The following is a 27385-nucleotide window of genomic DNA, read 5'->3' as shown; positions in this document are numbered from 1 at the left end:
GCTCCCTAGGCTTGCGGATAGCAGGCTAGGGTCGGGGGAAGCTCGGGCTTCCCCCGCGCCAGCCCCGTGCCTGGGGGGGGGGGAATAATTTTTTTTCTTTATCCCCCCCCCAAAAAAAACTAGGTGCGTCCTATGGGGTGGTGCATCCTATGGGGCGAAAAATACGGTAAATCTTGGGGTATTACTAAAGTGAACCAGGCCATTTCCTCACTGGTGTGGGGAGACATCTCTTATCTATCCCTACTGAGATTGCATTGGAAACAACAGAGGATATTCTTTGAGGCATGATTGCAGTGGGTTTTGGATTCTGTAGTCCACTCCATAATCCATTCCTTGCTCTACCAAAGCTTTTGGACTGAAATCAAGCAATTTCTTTCTGCTCATAATAATCCCCCTTAATACATTTCTATCTGGACTGGCTTTTAATGGTATCATAGTAAATGTTCTATATAGTTGGTGTGTGCAGTGTCTTTTCAAATATGTAGCTGGCTTTTTAAATAGAAATAGACAATTTAAATAGCTGCACCTAGCATTTATTATTTCCATACAGAACCAAGTGAAGAAAGGTAATGCAATGAGGATTGGCCGTTTCTGTTTTCAGGCTGGGAATTACTGGATGGCTGAAATGTATGAATCCAGTTTAAGCAGCTTATGCTGTATCTTGTGATTTAAAGAATACTGATAGCTTTATCATCTCTCTGTAAGCAGATAGAATACAATCCTATTAATCCCTACAGATATTTCTTTGTATATCATTGAAGCCTTCACCTGGTGTGTTGAAGTTGTGTTTTCATGAAAGTTTTGGTGCAGTAAGCAAGAACAACACAGTGCCAACATTCTCTCTGTATTTTATTTATTTACTGGTTCAATCTAAAAAGTGATTAAATCCTGTACACTTCTGATATTGTGGGTTTTCTCTTACTGATTCCTATCATTATTTATATGATAATGCTTATCCTGTGACTGTAGTCCTAAATCAGAATTAGGAGGGGGGAATTGTTTTCCCCTTATAGCAGGCATAGGCAAACTTGGCCCTCCAGATGTTTTGAGACTACAATTCCCATTACCCCTGAACACTGGTCCTTTTAGCTAGGGATGATGGGAGTTGTAGTCCCCAAACATCTGGAGGGCTGAGTTTGCCTATGCCTGCCTTATAGTAATCCAGATTCTTTTAAACAGACACACTTCCAGATTGTGCCATCTGTGCTGGTCCTGGTAGTTAATGTTTTCTGTGCAGGTTAATCAGGATGCTAGCATGACTTCACTGCTGTTCTTTTTTAGCTTGTGAGCATTGGATACCCACATAGTAATATTTTCGATGTCACTGACCTGCCTGGGAACACCCTTAAATATTTACTGATACAGATGACTATCAACTTACGTGGAGGTTACATTCTGGGAGAAAACACATAAAGCCAATATCACGTATAGCCAAAACACGTAAGGTTCCAATGGCAGGTGGGATTGCCCAAAGTCTTTTTTCTTGGATGTCTGTCCCTTCTTCTGCATGCTTGACCTCCAAGCTGTGCCGGCCCAGAAACTATGGTGTTGTTGTTGTTTAGTCGTGTCTGACTCTTCGTGACCCCATGGACCAGAGCACGCCAGGCACTCCTATCTTCCACTGCCTCCCGCAGTTTGGTCAGACTCATGTTTGTAGCTTCGAGAACGCTGTCCAACCATCTTGTCCTCTGCCGTCCCCTTCTTCTTGTGCCCTCAGTCTTTCCCAACAAAATCAGGGTCTTTTCCAGGGAGTCTTCTCTTCTCATGAGGTGGCCAAAGTATTGGAGCCTCAGCTTCACGATCTGTCCTTCCAGTGAGCACTCAGGGCTGATTTCCTTAAGAATGGATACGTTTGATCTTCTTGCAGTCCATGGGACTCTCAAGAGTCTCCTCCAGCACCATAATTCAAAAGCATCAATTCTTTGGCGATCAGCCTTCTTTATGGTCCAGCTCTCACTTCCATACATCACTACTGGGAAAACCATGGCTTTAACTATACGGACCTTTGTTGGTAAGGTGATGTCTCTGCTTTTTAAAATGCTGTCTAGGTTTGCCATCGCTTTTCTCCCAAGGAGCAGGCGTCTTTTAATTTCATGACTGCTGTCACCGTCTGCAGTGATCAGAACCTATGGTACTGTATTCTAAATCTGACCTTTCTAGATGAACCCCTTTAAAAGTGGAAATAAAGGATTGCTAATTACAATCGTTCTGTGTATGTACAGTGGTACCTCTGGTTGCGAATGGGATCTGTTCCGGAGCTCCAGTTGCATCCCAAGGAATTCGCAACCAGAGGTGCTGCTTCTGCGCATGTGCGCGGCGAAACCTGGAAAAATACTTCCGGGTTTGCTGCGTACATATACCGAAGGATACGTAACTGGAGGTGAACGCAAGTAGTGGTACCACTGTACTTGTCTTTCTACTTCAGTGTAGGCCTGGGCCTACACATCATTATATCTGCATCAGTATATCGCGCAGGAATGGTATATGGTATGAGGGGCAAGCAGCGATGATGGCTTCACTCAGTGGTATATCGTGGGTGAAACTGTTGCCTCCTGAGTCCCTCTCCTACCAGCGCCCAGTGCACCAAAGGAGAAACAAGCTGCAGTCAGGCGCTGGAGGCAGAGGTACTCAGGAGCAGTGGCTGTTTTACCAGTGATATACCACTGAGTGAAACTGCCATTGCAGTCTTCCCTCATACTGCTGCAGAGGCAGAAACAAGCTGTATCAGTGAGGCTCTGATATAGCTTGTTTCTCTCTTGCTTCTTTAAACTGCTTGGCTGAGGAGTGTGCCACTGCCCTCGCCTCGGCCAAACAGTTTTACAGAGCCCCAGACCTGCCACTGGCTCACAGCAGCAGGGTGGAGGCTCCGTTAAAGTGCTCCCCCTCTCCAGCTGAGGGAGCCCTGATCCTTCTCCTGCTCACATGCTTTTTAAGGATCTTCTTTGCAAAACAAATTGAGCAATAAAACAATTTTAAATAGTAAAAGGGAAGTACTTACGAAAATTCAGGAAATGTTGACAAGAATTGAACTTTGAATACAATTAGTAAGACATTGAGTGGAAGCAAGTAGAAAACAATGGTAGCAGTCCAAAAGGGAGGGGGAACCTCAGGATGTCACTGGAGAATATAGTATCTAAATAACTTTATTGTGCATGGGGTAGGGGGAGATGCTAAGCATTTGGATTTCTACACGTTGGCTGGTTGCAAGCTTTGAATTTAAGTGCCATAAGAATCTTCAAAAGTCAGACACATTGACTTCAGTGGGATTTCCCCACCTGATGTGTGCATAGGGTTGCATCCTAAATCATTACAAGATTGTAGGTTGATGATATTAGATTTGTAAACTTATCCTATTTCTTTTAATCTTGAGTTCCAACATAGCTGACAATTGGGATCCAAGTGCAGTGTCCAGTGAGCATTTTGTAGTGAGGAGTGTTCTTAAATAAGATTCAAGAGCATGTTTTCAGTTTCAACTGGTTACATAATAATCTGTCAAGCTTAATTGGGTTGTTAGCAGGCAAGTAAATCGAGGAAGCACATAAAATAAAGCTGTCAGTTTGGGAACCATTGTGAAGTGTTGAATTGGAGATGATCTGTCACCTGTTTTCTAGCTTGTGTTGTGCGGGGGGGGGGGGCATTTCCACAGAGCTTCATGCAGAGATTATGCTTACTCAGAAAAGAAGGCTGTCTGTGTTCAAATAATAATATGTTAATAGTGGAAATCAAAGCAATAGCTGTTTGCTCCAGTTTTTATCTCCACACCTCCATGTTTGTGTATGTAAGTGATTTAAGAGTTACGCTTAAAATTTTTACTAAAGCACTAGTATGCACACTGCTTATTTCATTTAGAAGAGATGTTGGTTAAATTCAAATGATTCTCCAAACAGTTGATTTTGGAGGGCTAATAATGAACCACTGATTCCTTCTCCCACTTCCTGGGTTCCTTTCACATAGCTGGCCATCACATCTTAATTGGGAAGGTGCTAATCTCTATAAACTGTTAATTTGGAAGGCCACTTCAAATCATGGTTTGAAGGTTAATGTAACCACAGTTTTGCTCATTTAGTATGTGACTTCATATTATACACAGCAAACACTTATGTCCTGGGGAGTCAGGACCAGGGATGTGGAATTGGAGAAGAGAGCCTCTCTCTCCCATTGTATGTCCTGATGCCCATGACCATGGTTTGAGGAATTAGTGATATCTGAACTGAACCACTAAGTAAAGATCTGATCCTTTGCAATAAGTCCCCCACCCCACCCTGACATTTTAGCTAGTTTTCTACTTGTAAGCACTAGAGCAAACTGCTCTCCATGGTAGGTTTTAATAGGGTTTGAAAATGGTACTTCATGTTTCTGTAATTGTAACTAGTCACTTGGAAAAAAGGAGGAAAACGTGTTGTTGTTTTTTAAAAAAGAATGTTACTTTTTAAAAAGGCAACTAATAGGACTTATTATTTGTATTGGTTGCTGTAGAATTTCAACCTCATTATAAGGATCCATGATTCAAACATTAAAATTGTCAGTTAATAACTTACTGTTGAGCGCTGTCTGCATGTATTCTTGGCATAATGTTTTGTTGTTTTGGGGTGAAAAGTTGGAAGTGGAATTTTATCATTGTTAAGCTATGCTTGCCCAAACTATGCTTGCCCAAACTAAACTTGCTGTAATGAGGCTGCTGTCATATACAGACTTTAAACGGCTGTTCAGATATTAACACACACTTACATGCCCATGATGAGATTGTAAGCGGTCCAGAAGCTGACATGATTCCTTCTCTCCACATGTCCCTAGGGAAATTTTTAGTTCATGTATCCAGGGTTGGAGGAGATTCTGCATAGAAATAATTGCATGATCTTAGGTGTGCTGGGGGATCTGGAGAGGAAGCTTATGGGGGGGGGGGGTAAAAGCCACAGGGTAGGTGCTGATGTGTCCTCCCCCCCCCCTCTCTCTCTCTCTCTCTCTCACACACACACACACACGGATTCTAAATAACCTACCTACTTTCTTCCTTAAAAACTGACTTGGAAATTGATATTAATTTGACCTCTTTAACATGAGTATTCTTGTGTAAACCATAATGGACAACTGTTTGGATTGGGGCTGTACTTGGGTTGGATAAATAAATAAATAAATAAATAAATTCTGGTGTTGCTGTGTAGGGTTTCAAAGGCAGTGTGGATAACCCATTTTGCATCTTCTTTAAAAGAGAGGCCGCTCTCCTCTTGTAATGGATATGCTCCTTCCCTTGCAGTCACAGCCTTCGTTTCCTGAATGTTAGGATTACAAAACCCTTGGAACGTGTTCTTTGCTTGAGCCCTAAATGAGAGAACATGTTTGCTGTTTTATAGGGTTTAGGTTGGAATGATGCAACAGAGATCCCATTCTGAAACTGTTTTTAGTCTGCTGATGTCTGATTTAAACATCGTGCTGTTGTAAGAGCTTCTGTTTTAAAATTAGTCCACAATGTGCCTAATTTTATAACTAGTTTTATAACTTCTTCCTTATAGGATATCATAGCAAATATTACTGATCATGCTATACTAGAATTTTATTCTAGACTTGTTCAGATAAAATACTTTTGCCTCTGACAATCCCTGATGGCTGCGAACTGCCTTGAGATCTGTGGTGAAGGACAGTATACAAATTAAATAAAAAAATAACAATAATAGTGCTCATTGAAGTAGTACATCTGTGTCTAGGGTGCATATCCATTCAGACAACAAATAGAGAGAGGCCTATCAGGGAGAAGACTTCTAGCATAGCATTCATTGTGGCATTCTAGTTTTCTTTGTCTAGAAGCCGCTTTTTCCCATTGGAGAGCAGACAGCCCTGTCCTGTAAATCACCATCTGCATTCTGACCGCCCAGATGCAGGTTTACCACCTCTAGTGAGAATTAGGTCACTGTCCCTCATGTGAAATATTCTACAGCTTTCTTAATATCATCCTATCAGAAACTAAGAAAAGGCATCACATAGTCCCTGTTTGTGAGATCAGATTAAACTAGGCTGAATTATTTTATCTGTGACATTATCAAGCTGTCTCATTTTTGATCTCTTAATGGTTTTACAGCAAATCCTCTATCTATAATGGAATTAGTCCATTAATCTTACTGCTGAGCTTGAATGTTTTTTTCTTTCCCCCACTTGACTCCAGTGTATTTTTAGTGATTAGACCATAAAAATAATAAATTGTAATTGCACTTGTTGCTGGCTGTACAGAAAACGTGTGTGGGCACACATACATATGCTTTGTATGAATGATACCTATCAAACAATTAAGCAATTGTAGTTTTTTCAAAAACTACAATTTTGGTGACAGGGAAACATTCTAAGGTCTGGTCTTGGTTGTATACAATATTAGCTTGCTACATGTAACTTCTTCATTGACTAAACTGAGGCACATGATAAACCATTTAAATATTTATCAAACTTCTTTTCTGTTTTTTTAGCCTTTGAGGTGTATTGTTATTAGCCTAAAAATATCTATTTAAAGCCACAACTAAAAGTCTATTTTTTAAAAAAATAAAAAGCTGAATTCTGTGCAGGTTACAAAAGAAATCATGGGCTGTGTAATAGCCACCCTGATTCAGCATACCTATACTACACATAGGATAAAACCCTTCTCTATATGCGGAGGGATCGCAGTAGGGCAGTGGTTCCCAAACACCCCACATCTGTCCTTTACCCTGACCATAGGGCATAACAAAAGCCCTGCCTTCCAGACTGTTGCAGGAAACAGGAAGTCTGTTTGTGCCTCATATAATCCCCATTTGGTGTGATGCCAACATATGGAGAGAAAAGGTTTGTGATATGCCCCATTAGGATCCCTCTGTACACAAGATCTCTTTTGTCCCCTCCATGGTGAAGAATTGTGCTCACAATATGCATGTGTTACATAGTTCACAATACATTGAGGATTTGTATAAGAACCAGCGTTGCTCATTTGAAAGAGAATTTTGACAAGGATCTATATTAAAACCATAGCTTTATCTGTTAAAATCGGAGTACTGCTGAAATGTAAAGCTTCCTGGTCTCCTGTGCTGCTTCCATGTGTGAAACTATCATAAGAGGAACAAATACCTAAACAAAATCATGGTTTTCTTTAGAAAAATGCACTAGCTTACATGCCCTAGTTGTATTTATGTAAATAGGAAATAAATGTTTTCATTCATATTATGAATATACTTTCATGCATGATAAGGGTTTTATATGTTCCTTGTACAGATTGTTTATACATCAGAACTTCCCTAAGATTGTTTCACATATTTTGTCATGTATTCTGAAAACATTAAGTATAGGTTAGAGACAATATTGGCTGACTTGTACAATTTTGTCTTCCTGGATCTTAAAATAAATAAATATGGAGTGGTAACTAACTGCCATCTGCTTCATACAGAGAGATTGTGTTCTATAAACGTAGATAGTTAAAACTATGTAGACTGGCCTTTGGATTACTAGTGTAGTTATCAGTCTTGAGATAAATAAATGGATCCCTTTAATTGTAATAATAATTTGGGACATTGTTTTCAGGTTAATGAGTGCCACTTGGTTTTTTGATCATGGTGGGTACCGTTTTTCTACTGAGTGTAATGATTCTCATTTTAAAATTTGGTATAGGTTTAACTATATTAACACATACATAGTTGAAATGTAACATTTCATGGTCTATGAACTTCCTTATGATTTTATTTTGATATTTAAATGAATGCCTCTGAATCTTTTGGAAAAAACCATTGCAGTAATAAAGTGGATGGCAAATTAGACTTTGTCGTTTTACCTATTCTCTGCCTTTTAATTTAAAATGTGTACCCTGGATGTTTGGTGAGTTTTCTAAATGATACTGATTTTTAGAAATATAGGGTAGAATCTCCAGAATGTGAGGAGGTTCATAGAATTATGGAATTGTAAAGTTGATTTTTTCCGTTCAGTATATATAAATGTAATAGACATGAAAGGGAAGCAGGGATCCTGATTTTTCAGATTCATAGTTTTGCCTAAGATTGTCATTTCTTTTTCTTTCCCAGAATGTTGGCTATGAAAGCTCAGGGAAGAAGTAGCAGGGAGAAAAACATTACCCAGTGGTAAGTTTAACCCTCCTCCCAATTGAATTAGATAAAAAAGTAATGTTTCAATCACATTGGTTTTTAAACTATTTTTTTACTATTTTTTAGCTTTGGATACCAAATAAAATTTTTGTGATACCTTTAACTGTATATATGCTTATAAAAGTAATCAGGAAATGAAGAAGAAACAATTTAATTTTCAGAAACAATTTAGCTGCTTAGTTTTGTAATTCAAATTTTAGCAATACTTCATTTTCAATTTATTATTATTAATTAAATTTCTATACCATCCTTCATCTGAAGATCACAGGATGGTTTTGCAATATAAAAAACAAAACTGCATATGATGATGATGATTTATACCCCTCCCTCTCCGGCCAAGTCCGGGCTCAGGGCTGCTAACATCAGGTATAAAAACAATTGATTAAAATACAACTTAAAATACAGCCTCATTTCGGTGGAAGCCCAGATCAGAAACTGTTTGGGGGGAGAAAATGTCAGATCTTCATCAAGGCCAATTATCCAGACTGGTCCTACGTGGGCCAGAAAAAAGCCAGGGAAATAGGGGTTCCATCACAGAAGGAAAAGGAAAGAGAGGGAGGGGATCAGGCTGCTTCCAAGCCAAAGGCCAGGTGGAACAACTCTGTCTTACAGGCCCTGCGGAAAGAAATCAGATCCCACAAGGCCCTGGTCTCATGAGACAGAGTGTTCCACCAGGCCGGAGCCGATGTTGAAAAGCCCTGGCTCTGGTTGAGGCTAATCTGACTTCCTTAGGGCCCAGGACCTCTAGAGTGTTGCTGTTTATGGACCTTGAGGTCCTCCGTGGGGCATACCAGGAGAGGCGGTCCCGTAGGTACGAGGGTCCTAGGCCGCAAAGGGCTTTAAAGGTCAAAACCAGCACCTTAAACCTGACACTGTACTCCACCGGGAGCCAGTGCAGCTGGAAAAGCACTGGGTGAATGTGGTACCGTGGCGAGGACCCCATAAGGAGCCCCATAACAAACAAACATGCCCACACCCCAAGTTTAAAAGGCCATAGATTGCTAAACCAGACAAAGGCCTGGAAGAAGAGAAATGTTCAAAAAGGTAATCCCTTAGCTGTGCCCTTTACCTCTTATTGTTCTATCAATCCAGCCATTAAACTATAAACTTTAAACTGGAGCTAAGCCATGGTTTAGTTTAGATGCATTACATCTGAACCTGGGCTTGTGGTTTGTCTTGCTTCAGGCAAAATATGTTTGTTTTTGGTTTACTGCTTGTTTGTCTGAGGCAGACAAACTTTGAGTCTGAGTTTGGATATAGCTTAGCTCTGAGTAGTGCAGCAGCAGAAGAACTAGAAGAGAAGCAAAGCAGCCATGGTTAGTTACCGTATTTTTTGCTCTATAAGACTCACTTTTTCCCTCCTAAAAAGTAAGGGGAAATGTGTGTGCATCTTATGGCGCAAATGCAGGCTGTGCAGCTATCCCAGAAGCCAGAACAGCAAGAGGGATTGCTGCTTTCACTGTGTAGCGATCCCTCTTACTGTTCTGGCTTCTGAGATTCAGCATATTTTTTTTTCTTGTTTTCCTCCTCCAAAAACTAGGTGCGTCTTGTGGTCTGGTGCGTCTTATAGAGCGAAAAATACAGTAACTCAGGAAGTACTGACTTACAGCACACAGAGAAGGGGGGGGGTAGGGTGGTGCCCTTATGGAATGGTTGGTCACAAGGCTTATGTATATAAACTATGATATATACATTTGAGTATTTACTCCCTTAACACCCTGATGCTTTGCAAGTTGAGTAAAGTTATAGTTGACTGCATGGCTGGATTCTACTTTAATGAAAGAGTAGAGTAGCATGAAGAGGTCACTATTTCTGCTGAGAGATAATTTAATCTGAAGAACTGTATGGGTATGACCCTTTAAAAAACCCAAAACCAGATTTGTGTAACTGTCAGCTTTCACAGTACTAATATTTAAACAGTATTGCTTATTTATATGATACTTTTTAGTTTAAAGGCCTTTTCCTTTACATACCTTTTCTATCCTTGCTAAAGTATATGGCAGTATTTTGTGCAGCATCCTAAGTCTATTGCTATTTTTATAATGATTTGTTTCCTCTTTTTACAATAGTGCCTGAAAATGACAACAAAGCGGAACTTGTTTGTGCGGTTGGTGCCATGCCGCTGTTTGCGTGGAGAAGAAGAAACTGTCACTGCGCTTGATTACTCTCACTGCAGCTTGGAGCAGGTGCCGAAGGAGATTTTTACTTTCGAAAAGACATTGGAAGAACTCTATTTAGATGCTAATCAAATTGAAGAACTTCCAAAGGTATGTTATCTTCTAATTGTGTGAGTGAGTGAGAGAAGAGTGCTCACGTGCACATTTGTGCACAAGGACAGGGGATGGACTGATAATCTTCTAGTTGCTTTATAACACCGATAGCCAGTACTACTGAACATACTTCTCTTGTCCTGTGCAGGTCTGCACCAAAGTGACCCATGGTTAATATTAAATGGCACATGAATTTTGCAGCCTCATTTGCATCCAGTGAATTTGGGGTCCATTTTTCTGATTATGGGGAGGAGGAGGAGCTTACCTTTAGAAGTGGTAGCAGTAACTTGTTTGTGTTTGTGTTTTGTATAGTACTTACTGTGCTACAGATGTAGGTATTGGGAGTGCAACAGCAGAACTCCCATCTCAGTAGTCTGGACACCATTTACTTTTTCTCAAAACACCTCAGATGCAGTGTCATTCCTGAATATGTGTTTGTGTGTGGGAATGATGAGCCATAACTGCAGCCACCATTCTGGGGAGATGGTAGCAGTTGTCACTTTTTCTCTTCCACAATGCTCTGGAATGATACTGGGTTGTATTTCACTGATAACTTTTATGCAAAGTAGACACATTGAAATTAACATGACAAACAGGTTCATTAATTCCATTGGGTCTACTCTGAATAAAAGTGGAATACAACCCATAATGTCCAAGGTATTTGGGAAGAAAACTAATGGTGTCAGACCACCAAGAGGGGCCCTATACACTTGTGGCAATGGGACAATAAAGCTTTTTTAAAAAGTTGCAGAGCCACTACTGAAGAAAAGTGTAAGCCATGAGGGTGGCAAATTTCACCACCCCTCCTCAAAACAGCAAAGTTGCTTTGTTACCGTGAGGTAAGGCAGGGGTCAGCCAACTTTGACAGATGGGTGGGACAACCCACCTGTCAATCACCTGACATCGTTATGGCACTGACAGTGTTTTTTTTAGAGGAGGTTGCTACATCAGCTGTTCAGCAACCTCCTTTGAACTTTTATGGGTGGCATTCAGCTGATTGGCTCTGGGAGCACACTTTCAGATAGGTACCTCCTTTAACTCTTTGCTGATGGGAAAATGCTGTTTAAAAATGAAACATTTTCTTCTCTGCAGAGGAAGTGGTTTAGATTTAAAGCACCAGAGGAAGCCCTTTGAAGCCAAACTGCTTCCTCAAACCCCCTTGGCTGCAACCATTACAAATATACTAGCATGTGATTTTAAGATGGGGGTGGGAATCTAAAATCTGAGTCTCTAAACAAGATACCAATGTTTTGTTACTACCTCCAGCTAAAATTATATTTCATTAATATGTACAATTCATATCAGGTTAATAGCTATTTATTTTATCTGAATGCTTAAAATTTTTATGTTAGTAACTTACTACTTTACTGTTATTTATTACATAGTTCCTCACAATCATTGTGTGAGATGGGTTAGGTTGAATGATGGTGAGCAGCCCAAGTGAACTTCATGGCCAAGTGTAGATTTGAACCTTGGTCTCCCCATTCTAATCCAGCTCTCACCACTATACTACTCTGGTTCTCAGATCTATCATTTTCCTCCAGTGGCCATAATTATCACAATATATAGGCTTACCCTCAATATATATATTGTAGTCCTCAGTGATGGATTGCTTGTTTTGAATCAGTAGGATACACAAGGGGTTTAGATACAAATCTGCTAGTCCCGTGTTTGAAGTTGCCTCTGCCATTAATTCATTAGGTGCCCTTGGGCAAACTGGTCTCTGTTCCATAATCAGTTTGGAGATAATCCCTGGCTTTCAAGGGTTCGTCTGTAAAGTGATCTGATGTACACAGTCCTTGATTCCAATCTCACTTTCATCTCATGAGATTATCTTCTCTCTGCTCATGATTTGACATCTTCTAGGTTGGTTACCATGAAACATGTCTTAAAGTCAGGGCTTGTGGGCTTTGAATTGCACGAAGTTTTCAAGGGATTCTAGGATCTACAACAGCTACAATGTTTACAAGACTCCACTGCTTTTTTGCCTCTCATGGCTTCTAGCCATGTTTCCCTAAATACATTTAACTATGTGTTTCTCCCTGGAGTGGGATCAGTTTTGAATATTAACTATGAAGAGCTGTGGGTTTTTGGGGTTTTTTTTGGTAAACTGTAGTATGTTTTACACATGTGTTCACCAGAAAGGAGTGTTATGCTGTGTTATTAATTTGTTAACCTTTTTTTTTTTTGCTTTAAAATACAGATTATCAGTATAGACAGATTAATACTTAATAAATAATAATTATGAAGTAAGTTTTTTTGGCAACAATTTTATAAGAATATTTGTAGTGTCCTTTAAAACTCTTAATGTACAAGATTAGCTTTGGTTATTTGTTTGTGATTAATAACTTCAAAATCATGAAACGTAAAATATTTCTTGCAGATTATTTTGAACACTGTATCATTTCTTTGACTCAGTAGCTGGGCTTTAAGAAGTTTAAACCTAGCATATTACAATAATATGCTCTCTTTTTTGGTCTTTGTCTCAATAGCAACTTTTTAACTGTCAGTCTCTGCACAAGTTGAGTTTGCCGGACAATGATCTAACAACATTGCCTGCATCCATAGCAAATCTCATTAACCTCAGGGAACTGGATGTCAGCAAGAATGGTGAGTTTTTTTGTTGAAACAATCAAAAGCACTGAAGAGCAAGGCTGTAGCAGTGTATAAATTTCAGTTTTTTGATTGACCTGTAATAGTTGAGTTTCTGTAAAATGTCTCTAACATAGTTCTAAGTGAACATGATTCTCTCATTCTTCTCCCCTCACCCCACTCCGATCTGTTCTAAGCATTCCCACAAAGCTCTGGGGTAGATGTGGCAAGGGTTCAGGACCTGCACAGTGAGAAGAGAGCAGGGAAAGATCTGCTGCACAAGCGAAAATCCTTGTGCTGATGGACACAGGAGTTGAATTCCTTCCCATTCCTCTTAATTAACAATCTTGTGGTATTGTTATGTAGGGTTTTCCCTTTCTGTTGTCTGTATTCTCAGCCTTACTTCAAATGCCATGCCATACAGAGGCACAGTTGTGTAGCTAAACCAAATACCACTTTTGCTTCCTGTCAGTGCAGGGCAAAATCAAAATGCTCAAAAGTTGACCTGGTTTTTCGCTGGATGCTTGCAACTCCTATGTGACCTTTTCTTCACATCTCCTTAGGCTATTGATTTGAACTAAGAGCATTAAAACTTACTTTCTAGCTTGTAAAACATTGATTTCTGTCACTTGTTCATTCCCTAAAACTTTTTAACCATAGCTTCTAGCATGTTACTTAGTTTTTATCTATTGTTTTCAATGTGCTTTGTTATCAGTTACTGGATTTTTTAAATTGATTACTTTTGTGTCTTGTTTTTGTTCATTTATTCAGGATTGTTTACAACTGTTGTGAGCCACCATGAGGGTTTTTTTTTTAAAAAAAAACCTGAATGGTTGTATAGAATAAGTTAAAATAAATAATAGACTAAGGTGATTATAACCCCCCCATAAATCTCCCCCCTATAGGCTCCAGCAGTCAACACATTTTAAAACCTGAAATATTCCTAGAATGCGCACACTTAAGCTTGGCCTCTGACAAGTCTGAAGTGAGAGGAATTTCATAGCTGTGAGGCAACTGTTGAAAAATGCCTTGGTCTCTCAGCTTGGAATATATGTAGAATAATCAAGAGACCATACTTGGCAAATCAGAAGGATCACACTGGGACGTAGGCAGAGAATTGACCTGAATGGAGTGCCAGAATCAAAATAAGACCCCAATGCAGTCATTTTTAGACCAAGTTACCACTGCTGAAAATCAAAGGAAAGGCTTGAAAATGTGTGCTTAAATGTTTAAATGCTAAAACTAGAGGGAGTATTCAGGCAACACTTTATTTTCTGTTAGTGAAATAATTCAATAGAAGTGGTATTTTTTTCAGCAAACATACGGGTCTCTCTGATCTATTAATCAGCCTGTCCAGATCCTATTGCTTCAGATGTTTTATAGCTTTGGTCAATGACAGTAACATTAGCATGTATACCTGTCCAATTAATGTAATACAGTCTGGGTTTGTTTGCTTCTGGTTTGTAGAAGTTCAGATTCTCCTTGATTTATCAGCAATTCATTCTGATCCTTCTACACACCTAGGGAAGTAATACATTATTGTGTACTATTTCAAATGTTAATAGAATAGCATTGGTGAGACAAGCGTCTTCTTCTTCTTCAGAAGATACATCCCTAAACTGCACTGGACTATAATAGGCAAATAGGAGGAAACTATAGTGAAGATTGCAATTTTGCATTTGATTGCTCTCTGTCAGACACCCAAGCTGAGTGATGGCTCAGGGCAGTCTGGCAGAGAACTCATTCCCACTCTTCCAAGCTTAGGGAAAACTGGCATAGAACTCAGTTGCTCCTTAAGAGCTTTTGCCATATGCCTGAGGCTGGTGGAGAAAAATAGTTAAAAGCCAAATCCAGAAACAAAAATACATTTTTTAAAAAACATTGCTACTCTTGTGTAATGCATATTGACAGTATTATGAGTTCTATTGGTAACTGGTGTATTTGAGGTGAACTAGTGCAAGCTTTTGATTAACTTGGCTAGTGTTGCAAATATCAAACAGTTTTGGTACTTCAATAGCAATGTGAGATAATATTTTAGCTGTTCAGATTTAATTAGCCCAGAATCTCAGGACTGAGCATGGTTTCCTCCCCCTCACCTCATTTTAGTGCAGCAGAAAACCAAAACAGTTAATTACTTATTTTTATTTAGAATATTATAGACCATTTTACACCATAGATGGTCACAAAATGGTTTACATAGCAATCAAATAATTAATCAAATAATAAGGGGTTTTAAACATAAAGCACAGGTAAAATAATAGATTCCATAGACGTAATACATGGGTAGCCAAACTAAGGCCCAGGGGCCAAATCCGGCCCAATCGCCTTCTCAATCCGGCCTGCAGATGGTCCGGGAATCAGAGTGTTTTTACATGAGTATAATGTGTAATTTTATTTAAAATGCATCTCAGGGTTATTTGTGGGGCATAGGAATTTGTTCATGTTTTTTTCTTCAAAATATAGTCTGGCCCCCCAAAAGGTCTGAGGGACAGTGGACCGGCCCCCTGCTGAAAAAGTCTGCTGACGTAATAGAACTTAAAATGCCTGCTGGAATAGAATGGTTTTCCGAAGTATGGTTTACACTTGCCTTAAAAGCATGACCAAACAATGGTTTATAAACTTGGTTTTCACACAGCAGCAAATCATATTTTTGACTGTTGAAACAAACCAGCTGAAGCTGCATTTTGCTGTGAAATCAGGACTCGGATTCAGGATCTCACAGGGTGGGTGGGGAAAGTGAGTTTACAAACTTTATGCTCATTCTTGCAACACCAAGCCATAGTTTGGTATTGCTTGTGAAAAGCTGCAATGTGTGTGAAGAGAGTAAGTAAATCATTATAAATAATTGGAATCTAGCTTACTTTTCTGCTACCAGTCAATAGGAAGTAGCTATTGAATTAGCTGCCACTTGGTTTGCAGTCTCCACAGTCACCATTTTGTCCAGCTGGTATGGTGACAATTCACTTATATTCCTTTTCCTGTAGTTAAAACCAAACATGTGAACAACTATAAATCCCTTTCACAGTGTTCAGTGTAAGCTACAATGAGTGCAGGGTGTTTCTTTTTCTGCTTTTTAATGTATCTCTTACTGAGATTTTGCCTCCCTGCTGTCACAAATATAAATATTTTGCATAAACCTGAGCTAGGAGACAGTCTTTTAAGCTCTGTTCCCTTAATGTTTTCTCGTAGAAGGCAGTGCTTCTATTGGAATCTGGCCACATGCCTACTATTTTCTTAATTAAGTTTCATAAGTTTGTAAGACAGACTGTTCTGTTAACTTTGTGCAGCTGAGAACCTCAGGGTAATCTCTTATTGTGTAAATTGCCTTGAAGAAAGTTCGTTCTTGCCATTTATAAATGGGTTGCCAACCTGGCTCAAGAGGCGTTGGCAAGCTGCTTTTTTCATGGCTTCTAGTTATTTCAAGGAGGAGAAGTCCATTGCCCCCTCACTTCCATCTATGTGCTTGGGATGAGAGAGATAATTAGAAAAAGAAAATCTACTGCCCCTTCACAGCTCAACACACAACTTCAGTTCCCAGGCACATTAAGACTATTCAGGGCTTGGAATAAGAGTGGATGAGACATAAAGCCTTGTGTGTGAATGCTGTATTACTGGAACATTGGCCTGAGGCTGTACATGGCATGTCTGAGCAGCAACTGTTTAAGCTCGGTGACTATAAGCAGAAGGTATCTTTAAGAAAAGATGACCTATGGAAAAGATGGTTAAGTCATGACATTGCTATTCACACACACATTGAAAGCTGTATAAAGGAAAAGCAAATGGTCACAGTACTGTATCAGTCTTGAGGTTATAGGAAGTGGATTTCGCCTGTGTAAATGTATTTGTATATCTTAAGCTTATAAATTTTTACATGTCACAGTGAGGGGCCTTTTTGAAATGTAAGTTTAGCAAGCTGCTTGTGTTTCAAGCTCAGAGGTAGTTAAAACAGTCTCCCCTCCGCACCCCTCAGAGAGTGAATGGGAGAAATTATCCATGCAGATGGTATTAAGGTTGTATCAGACAACTATGTACCTGAGAGTGCCGCAGGGAAGATACAGCACAGATTTGAAACTAACTTTGGATGTCAGGTTTTTTTGGAAAACGTACATACCTGGTTTAAATTGCTCACATTCTACTTGTCGTTTCCTTCTATATTGCTCCTCTGAGTGCACCTGTTACAATCTTAATGATTAACCTTGTGTAAATTGGATGCTTGCAGCTTGATAGTGTAATAATATTGAAGATTGGGATAAGTTTCCTCCCATTTGCAGTAAAGGCTGGAGAGTGCTAAGAATGCTACTCTTTTGACTCTCAGTGTTTTTGCTCCCCTGCCAATTAGTGATAAGGAGAGAACCTACTCCACATTTACACACTCACCTGGACAGGAGGAATTATTTGCCGGAAGGGGTATAGGATAGCTGAGTAGGCACTTTCTTGTTTAGGTTGGTTCAGCTGATCCTCCTTCTCTTCCTCTCAAAACTGCTTACCATAGATATAAAACACAACTTCAGTAAGCACAGTTTAAAACATTAAATTTCAAATTTCAATCCCCGCCCCAAGATCAATTACTAAATAAGCTGACCAACACATTATTCAACCTAGTGCAGAAATCACATAAAAGTCCAAGAGCCCTCAATATTAAAACCCCAGATCTTCAAGCCAGCAGATTAAATGAACATGTAAACATGTAAATGTGAAGTGAATAGGATGCAGGAAGCACCTAATTTTCTTGGTCTCTTCTTGGTTGCCATTGCAATTCCCATTATTCTACAAATGAATATATGGTCTAAATTTAAAGTGTTAAGTGTGCAGGTTTATAAAACCTATTGAGAGCTCACAGAGACTCGTATGGATTCTCTTATCTTCCCTTTTATATTTGATATTGAGTGTTTCAGTTTAATCCCTGAAAACTTTAGGTATCTGGCAAACCTCATTCCAAAATATGCCCCATTACCAAATAAGTATAACCAAGATTTATGCTGTTATCGCCATCATTTTATTTGTATTCTACCTTTCCATAGTTAAAGCCATGCTCAAGGCAACTTATAACATGAAAACATTTACATGATTACAAACATAGCAAAGTCGGTTATAAACAATAAATATAAAACATTAAAAAGTACACAACCAAATTGAAACAATTTCCACATAAATCATAATAAAATCTCTCTCTGTGTGTGATATAAACAACAACAAAAAACCCACAACAACCCCCCTAAACAATACCACAGCCCGAGAGTCTGTTCAGCAGCCTCTGCTTTTGCAGCTGGAGTCAATAAGGACTCATCTTCCCAGGCCAGGTGGGAAATGGCCAGCAAGGCAGGGAGCAGGTCTTCCAGGACTCACAGCCAAGATGATTCCTGTGTGTTCCTGTTTGTAATAAAAAGCTACCAGCTGAGATTTGGCATCATTTAATGTGTTTTAATACTGTTTTGAGACTTGAAATTTGCAGTGTGTAATGTCTGCAACTTTACACAATGTATTCCCTCCTTTATGGGGTTAGGATCTTCAGACTGCCTTGGGAATTGTGTAGGAATTATTGTTATACTGCCTTAATTATTTTGGTATGTGCTGTAATTTTTGCCATATCTAACTTTCCTAAATTTATAAGAAACTTATTGAGTGTTATAGGAGAGCACAGTTCCACACCCTACCACTTCTCTGTAGAGCATTGAATGAGAAAGACAGACCACCAGGATTGTAGCTCTGGCCTGCTGCCACTTTTGAATTTTCACTTAGATAGCTTTACTAGGCAAATGAATGGAGAGAAACTGGAGACAGCTTGCAGCCATGTCATGTAGAAGACTTAGAGGAAATTGCACAGATTATCTCACAGCTGTACAACCTTCACTTCTTCCCATCTCATATGTATCATGGGCATCACTGACACATTTTCTCTGTAACATAGATAAAAGTTTGCTTAGTATAGTACAGTAGGTCAGTGTTTCCCAACCGGTGTTCCGCGGCACACTAGTTGCCTGGTGTGCCGTGGGAGGGAGGCGGGCGAGTCGGGCGGCAAGAGGCGGGGCGGCGGCGGCGAGCACACGCGGGGCAGGGAGCGAGCTCCCTCCCACATCCCATCGCCCCGTGCGCCGCGCTGTTGTAGGCCAGCCCTGCGCACCCGGGGGACCTCCCCCCGAGAGCGCAAGGCTTGCGGGCGTCAGCTGGCAGCGCGGAGCACGGGGCGCCATTCGGAGGACGCCCCGTGCTCCGCGCTGGTGTCGGCCAGCCTTGCGCACCCGGGGGATCTCCCCCGGGAGCGCAAGGCTTGCGGGCAGCAGCCTGCAGCGCGGAGCACGGGGCGCCCTCCAGAGGACGCCCCGTGCTCCACGCAGGTGTCCGCAAGCCTTGCGCGCCCGGGGGATCTCCCCCCGGGAGCGCAAGGCTTGCGGGCGTCAGCTGGCAGCGCGGAGCCCGGGGGGCCCTTCGGAGGACGCCCCGTGCTCCGCGCTGGTGTCGGCCAGCCTTGCGCACCCGGGGGATCTCCCCCCGGGAGCGCAAGGCTTGCGGGCTGCAGCCTGCAGCGCGGAGCACGGGGCGCCCTCCAGAGGACGCCCCGTGCTCCACGCAGGTGTCCGCAAGCCTTGCGCACCCGGGGGATCTCCCCCCGGGAGCGCAAGGCTTGCGGGCGTCAGCTGGCAGCGCGGAGCACGGGGCGCCCTTCGGAGGACGCCCCGTGCTCCGCGCTCGTGTTGGCAAGCCTTGCGCACCCGGGGGGCGCATGGGGCGCCCTGAAACAGAGGGTTCCCCATGCTGCGGACTGTAGCCTGCCGCCGGACGCGCGGGGCGCCCTGAAGCAGAGCGCCCCTCGCGCCAGGCAGACATGGGCCAGCCCCACAAGCTCGGGGGACAGCGGGGAGGCGCAGCACCGCCATCCCACTGTTCCCCGACCTGGTTTTTTGGGGAGGAAATAAAGGAAAAAATTTTTTCCTTTATTTCCCCCCTCAAAAAAGTAGGTGCGTCCTATGGGACGGAGCGTCCTATGGGACGAAAAATACGGTACTTACTATTTCATAATAAAGTAATTATAAAATACTTTCTTTGTGTTTATTTGATTCCTATTAAAGAGAGTTACTTTATATATAGTCAATATAGGCACAGAGTTAATTTTTTAAACATTTTCTAATGGTGGTGTGCCTCGAGATTTTTTTCATGAAACAAGTGTGCCTTTGCCCAAAAAAGGTTGGGAAACACTGCAGTAGGTCATGGGCATACAATTTGGAGTTAAGCTATAAAGTGGCCTTGGGATAGTACCATGGCAATCTACTGCAATAGCATTTAGACCCAAATTCATGCTATCCTAAATGTTAAAAATGAGATTGAAGCAATAAAATATTCCATAAAAGTGCCTTTCAAAAGATCGCATGCCTAGTACACCACCTACAATTAATATCCAGCTTTGATAATATGAAGACTACTTTGTTTCTCTGTTCTCTGTCTTACAAGGACTTTGTGCTGGAGTCTGACAATCCAAGTAACCTGTAGAATATTTCCAAAATGGGGTATTTGCCTTTTTGTCCCTGTAGCTATGGGGTCATCTAGAAAACCTACCCAGCATTGAGTGAGGCAGTTCTTTTTACACCTGAGAAACTCCTTCTATCCCACCTTATCCACTGTGGACTTTCAGGAATGCATCATGTCTCTCTCTCACACACAGAGTTTTATGAACAGGCTGATAAAAAGTTATGGAGAACTCAAAAGCCTGCTTATGACTCTTAGACATTTTGGTTGGTTCTGGTAAAAATAGAACCATACTGTAGATTTTGGATTTGTAGCAAAAAATCAGCCATGATTAAGTTTATCATTATGTGTGCTGGGCCACAACATAAAGTTATTTACAACATGAATGTGTGCATGGAGGTTTTGGTAATATGCAGTAGAGAATTCCTGGGAATGTGCAGACCATTGTCCATAGAACACAATGGAAAATTCCCATGCCACATTTCATGGCTTTGGCTTATTTCTCATGTCTTTAAGAGTGCCTTGTTCCTTTTAATTGTGCTGCAATATATACATTATGTACACATACATGCCTACAATATAGTCATTTAAATACAACACAGGTGGAGACAGCAGTGAAAACCTTTAAATAAGAGAGGTTCACCTATACTTCATGGGGCAAAGGTTCCATCCGGTACAGTTCTACCACCTTCTGGCTCTTTTAGACAAAAATACTTGAATAAATCCAATTGCGGATCTCCCATGTCAAGTCTGCTTTGGCTCATTAAACTGTATGGGGCAGGAAAATGTTTCTGATTGTTTCCCTCCCTCTCCTGTGGGCATTCATAAATTAAATGCTGCACACGTATTGGATAGCTTGTCTAGCATCAGGAATGGCAGTGATGTAATTTAATAACACGTACACCATAGGTATGTGGAAGTAGTATGGAAACATCATAAATAATATGCTAAGAAGAACTTTAGATTCAGAAGGTGCTATGGTTGTGCGTCAAAGATGTCCAAACATTGCAAGATGGATGTATTCGTGAATAGTCTTCTTTTAAAGCTTCATGCTAAGCCAATACATGAAAACTCCAAATTTTTGTTGGAGCTTTATTAACTTGGGAACTTAAGAAATATAATTTCTTGAACATATTTCCATTTTTAGTGTGCAGGTAGCTATCCATTATGCACTTTGTTTAAATGAATGTTTTGTGGTGTGATGAAAAAATAATAGTTTTTCTCAAGCTGAGCACTGTGGCATTCAGATTTGTACTATTGTTGCCCTTTAGTCAGTTCTCATTAGATTTTTAAGGGCCAAAGTAGTATGTCTACCTCCTAAATCATTTCCCCTTGAATAACTGCTTCATTTCATTATCTCTGATTAACATGCTAAATGCTTATTTTAAAATATCACAAGAAGGATTGGTTTCTGTATTAATTATCATTGGCTCCAATAATACATAAGCAGACTAATGGTGCCTCAGAGATTATGTCTGACACTGTGTTCCTGTGCTCATTAAACTCCTTTTCCTTTCTGCTTTATGTATGTACGTATTCTACAAATGTATAAACTATTTCACAGCCTGAGGCCATAAAAGCAGTGTACAACAAGATAACAAGATAAAACACAAACTCTTAAAAACAAAAAGCCATTCCTACAGATGTACAATTAATAATTCATAAACGAAATGTCAGACAACTGAATTCAATGTATAATGCAACTGCAACTGGTATCTCTAGGCATCAGCCATACCCCACTGAGGTCAACCTTAGGATAGTATAGCATCTAAGTAACAAGAAAATATGAATTCTACAACCTGCACAAGTTGTAGAAACCAATGAAATTTGCATTATTTAACTTAGTTATGATGTCATTTTTTGTATAATTTTGCTTCTGTTAGTCACGAGGAAGGGCAGAGCGGTCTACAAAGGGTTGAAGCTTTGCTATTTGACAACCAGAAATTTTATTCAGTAGCAACTCTGGCTTCTGAGATTTTACCAGGCATTACTGCTCACTTTCAAGTCTAATTTACAATTTGTCAGAAGGCTGATTTTTTAAGATGAAAACCAAGACCACTAAAACCACATTCTGTTACTTTTCTATAGTTCCAAGGAACAGCAGCATGCAGGCATCCCTAATTAAAGCTAGTGAAGACCTTGATTCAGATGCTTTTGAAAATTCACTGAAATACATGAGGTCCATGCAAGCTGCTGTGCTTTTCACAATACAGTGGTACCTCCAGTTGTGAACGGGATCCATTCCGGAGGTCTGACCGCATCCCGAGGAATTCGCAACCAGAGGACCGTTTGTGTGCATGCGCTTGGCGCGTAGAACACTTATGCGCATGCGCACTTGGCGAAACCCAGAAAAATACTTCTGGGTTTGTTGCGTTCGCATCCCGAAGTTTACATACCCAGAGGGATGCATAAGCGGAGGTACGACTGTAATAATTAGAGCGCATTACTCCAGAGCTTGAGCTCTATTGGCTGTGAAACAGAAGTCATGTAGTTGTGCAAAGTAGCAGCATAATCTCAGAAAATTAAGTTGCCATTATTTTGGTTATTGCAGGTTTTTCTTATGTGCATTTGTGCTGTCTACTTTTACAGGCATACAGGAGTTTCCAGAAAATATCAAAAACTGTAAAGTTTTGGCAATTGTTGAGGCCAGCGTAAACCCCATTTCAAAGTAAGTTGTTTTGTTGTTTAAATTATAGCATGTCCATTGAGCTTGAGCAGTGAGTAGTGAACACAAAGTGTGTTTTGAAATGAGGCATATGATCTTGTGTTCGCTAATTTTTATGTGTTTAAATTTGTCTAGGCTTCCAGATGGATTTTCACAGTTGTTAAATCTAACACAGCTATATCTGAATGATGCTTTTCTTGAGTTCTTACCAGCCAATTTTGGCAGGTAAGTTTGAAAATGGGTTTTTGAAAATCAATACCTTGTTTTTAATTGTGTAGAACATAGAGTGTTGCATTGATCAGAAGAAGGCACGCTGTTGGTTAAGAGGCAAGATGTAAATTCCAAACCATACCTTTCAAACAGAGTTATGTAGTAGTACTTTCGGAATGGATATGATGAGCTAGAATAATTGGTTTAAAGTCCCACTGATTGATGGAATTAGTCTTAGTAGAATGGAAATTGAAAGAATTCATCAGCTCCCATGTTCTTCAATCATTGGCCATACTGGCTTGGGCTGATGGGAATTGTAGTCCAGCAACAGCTGGAGGGGGCTCCATGGAGGCTATCTCTGATTAAAATATTATGTAGCTCTGTTGTCATCTTTGTTTTAATAAAAATGTAGGGGGAGGGACTCTAGTCAAGAGGTTTGAAAAAAGAAAACAGCAAGGTTGCACTCTCCAAGACCACTTCTGTGCAAGCTGTGCAACATTCATGAAACACTGACTGCAAAATGGCATCAGAGTGGTATTGGGATGAACTCTCTTTCTGTGCCCTTAGCCACCCGTTCTTGCTGCTGGGAACTGGGAATCCTTGCAGCTTTCAATTCTCCTTTCATTTAAAAGGATAGAATAGGCTGTCTAGTTACAGCATTTCAATCACAGCATTATGCTAGCTTTCATGGAGTTCATGTAGATCAGGCTTCCCCAACCTCGGCCCTCCAGATGTTTTGAGACGACAATTCCCATCATCCCTGGCCACTGGTCCTGCTAGCTTGGGATCATGGGAGTTGTAGGCCAAAAACATCTGGAGGGGCGAGGTTGGGGAAGCCTGATGTAGATGGCTAAGTCAGGAGGAACATCCACATCGTTTTCTAATACGTGCAAACTAGTACACAATAAAGCAATGCATTTTGCAAGATAAAAACAACAGTACAATGATAAAAATGGCTGGTATATAGAGTTGAATTGCCATCTAAACATTGTTGCGAAAAAGACAAATACATTGATTTGCTGTATGGACATTACCGTATTTTTCGCTCTATAAGACGTACCTTTTCCCTCCTAAAAAGTAAGGGGAAATGTGTGTTCTTCTTATGGAGTGAATGCAGGCTGCACAGCTATCCCAGAAGCCAGAACAGCAAGAGGGATCGTGAAAGCAGTGATCCCTCTTGCTCTTCTGACTTTGCTTCACTGGAGAGGCACTGCGCAGCTTTCCCTCTCTGCGCAGCGCCTCTTCAGTGCTGAAGAAGCACTGCGCAGAGAGGGAAAGCTGCGCAGCGCCCCTTCAGCAAAGCGGGAGGAGAAACAGAGCCCCTTCCATTTCTCCTCCCTCATTGCTGGAGAGGTGCTACGCAGAGAGGGAGAGAAATTTTTTTTTCTTGTATACGGTATATACAAAACCAAGCCCTATTTGACACCAATTATGACTCAGCTGCAGCATGGAGTTCAGTCTAGGTCATCACATTTATAGGAGGAGAGCCATAAATTTTAGAAAACTGACAACACCCCAAAAATAAATAAATCCAGAGACTGATAAGAGACATGTAACTTGAACAAAGTTTAAGAGAAAATTAAGATCAAAATTCACTTGTAGGACAGAAAATAATAATGTTTGGAAGTTTTACCAGATAAAATGTTTGGAAGTTTTGCCAGATGTGGAGTGGTTGCAGATTTATATTGCTTAGTGGAAGAAATTTGCTTACAGTATAATTAAACAATAAATACCAAAAATTGTTTGGGATAATTGGAATCTCCTGCTTGTCTCTGCTAGAGACGGTTGTCAAAAGTATTCCAAAATAAGTAGCTATTTTGTATAGCCTTGATATTACTTGCATTTGAATGATGCCTTCCTCTGCCCACGTTAGATTTAAGAATCACAATTCTCTGAAGCAAGCAAAATATCTAGATATTAAAGATGTGTGCAGCCTGTATTTGAACCCAGTTTTTATTTGCAAATTAAATTTGCTCAATATCTGAATTCTTGTACTGGCTGTATAAACAAGCTTTATTTTATTTCAGATATGCATACTTTGCCGTTTAAATGGTAATCTTGAGTGTTTATTTTACAGATTAACTAAACTCCAGATTTTGGAGCTCAGAGAAAACCAGTTAAAAATGTTGCCAAAGTAAGTATATAGTGATATTTATGTTTATTTTGGTGTGAATAATATGTTTGAAGATGTATTGAGATTATAATACAGTGGTACCTCAGGTTACAGACGCTTCAGCTTACAGACTCCGCTAACACAGAAATTGGGTTAAGAACTTTGCTTCAGGATGAGAACAGAAATCGCACGGGGGATGCGAGGTTTTAAACCCCTGAGCCTCTTGGGCTTGCTGATCAGAAGGTCGGCAATTCAAATCCCTGTGACGGGGTGAGCTCCCGTTGCTCTGTCCCAGCTTCTGCCAACCTAGCAGTTCAAAAGCACACCAGTGCAAGTAGATAAACAAGTACCACTGCGGTGGGAAGTAAAATGGTGTTTCTGTGTGCTCTGCCACTCGTCATGGTCCTCCAAGCGCCAGTAGCAGTCTAGTCATGCTGGCCAGATGACCTGGAAAGCTGTCTGTGGACAAATGCCAGCTTCTTCGACCTGAAAAGCAAGATGAGCGCCACACCCCATAGTCGCCTTTGACTGGACTTAACTGTCCAGGGGTCCTTTAGCTTTACTATTACCTATTACCTATTATTTACCGTCTTTGTTCTTTTTATTTTTACAAATTTATTTGGACTCCAGTCCAAATAATTATCTATAAGATGACAATTGCATATAGACAACTTCTCTGTGTACGTCCTGTGGGTTGCTAAATATGTTACAGTTTCGTGTAGGGAGATCAATAAAGTGTGTACAGCTGTAATTTTTGAAGTTCGTTGTGAATGGTTTTTACTGCCAGTAAGACAGTTCCTGGGCTGAATTGCCTGAGGATCTCTATGTAGGAAAATGTAATACTTGAGGAAGCCATTATTAGATTTTGGATCTAAAATCATTCCATGTGTATGCATATCTACATCACATGAAATTGAATGACGGATTTAGAGTTGAAAGAAAACAGCTATTTTTGTAGTGAAACAGTATGATTCTAAAAATATTTGTGCAGATTAAACCCCCCCCCCCCATAATAATAATGATACAGCAACTTAAATGTGTTTTTGTTTTCCTTTCATAATGGTATGGTGCTTTCGCTCTCTCTTTTAATTCTTCTTGTCACCGGCTTCCTCTTAAGGAAGACATTCAGCACCATCTCAGAAAATTGACAATTCCCTTGAACCCTTCTCAGTAGCTATTTTTGCTGACGATTGCCAATGGGCACAGTAGGAGGTGGCCGGCCAAGATGCCTTGCTGGCATTCCTTTCTCCCTCATTTATACCTTAACAGTAGTGTTGGGCACTGACTGGGGAGAAAAGCCTTTGTGCTGAGAGGTGGGTGATGCATTGTGAGCAGCCTCCTCTTCGCCTGCCTGCCTGCCTCTTTCCCCCATTTTGGGGGTGCCTCTTCTTTTGGGGTTGGCAGCAAAGAGGGAAGAAGTTGGAAAGTACTGCTGGTGCCAAACAGGAAATTGTGTGCCCATCCTTAGCTGATATGTATGATGAACTTTATTAAAGGATATCTAGTACATAAGGAAGGGTTCTGTGAAATGGGCTATGAAAACAAAAGAAGGGAGATTCTAGCGCTAGACAAATGAACCAGTAGATGAAATATGAGTCTTAATGCTCACACTTCAGCGGAGAGCTGGCTAGAAAGCATTGCTCCATTGAACTCTTATCCTCTTGGTGCTCTCTTGTTCTATTAGTTTCACTTGGCTATATTTATGCGGTGATTGAAAAAACATAACCTAAGGGTACCTTTTAAAACAAAATGTAGTCTTTGTAAATAAAACGGCTAAAGAGGGAATGCACACAAGATAAATACGTTTTGAGGAACAAATGTGGTGACATTAGAAAAAGCAAACTAACATTTAATTCCTTTGTTCTTTAATAAGTTAACATTTGTGTTTGGGTAGTTTTTTAACATGGGGTTATAGCATTCTTGCTTAGAATCATAGTAGTGTAGAATTGGGAGGGAGCCCGAGGGT

The 27385-nt window shown here is 40.5% G+C and overlaps 1 protein-coding gene across 3 annotated transcripts in view; it reads left to right on the top strand.

Annotated features, from left to right (window-relative positions):
• ERBIN (erbb2 interacting protein) overlaps positions 1–27385 on the top strand; it is an 85338-nt gene that overhangs the window by 21274 nt on the left and 36679 nt on the right. For all 3 annotated transcript variants that reach the window (XM_081880697.1, XM_081880696.1, XM_081880695.1), the window contains exons 2-7: positions 8028–8084; positions 10178–10375; positions 12871–12988; positions 23021–23099; positions 23232–23321; positions 25384–25440. In XM_081880697.1, coding sequence (XP_081736823.1) covers positions 10187–10375; positions 12871–12988; positions 23021–23099; positions 23232–23321; positions 25384–25440 — 533 coding nt within the window. In that variant the 5' untranslated portion in view covers positions 8028–8084; positions 10178–10186. The remainder of the gene's footprint in view (positions 1–8027; positions 8085–10177; positions 10376–12870; positions 12989–23020; positions 23100–23231; positions 23322–25383; positions 25441–27385) is intronic.

Source organism: Podarcis erhardii (assembly GCF_964252035.2).
Source record: "Podarcis erhardii genome assembly, chromosome: 11".
NCBI lineage: Eukaryota > Metazoa > Chordata > Lepidosauria > Squamata > Lacertidae > Podarcis > Podarcis erhardii.
The sequence above is the reverse complement of the archived record's forward strand: the minus strand, read 5'-3'. Positions and strand labels throughout refer to the sequence as shown.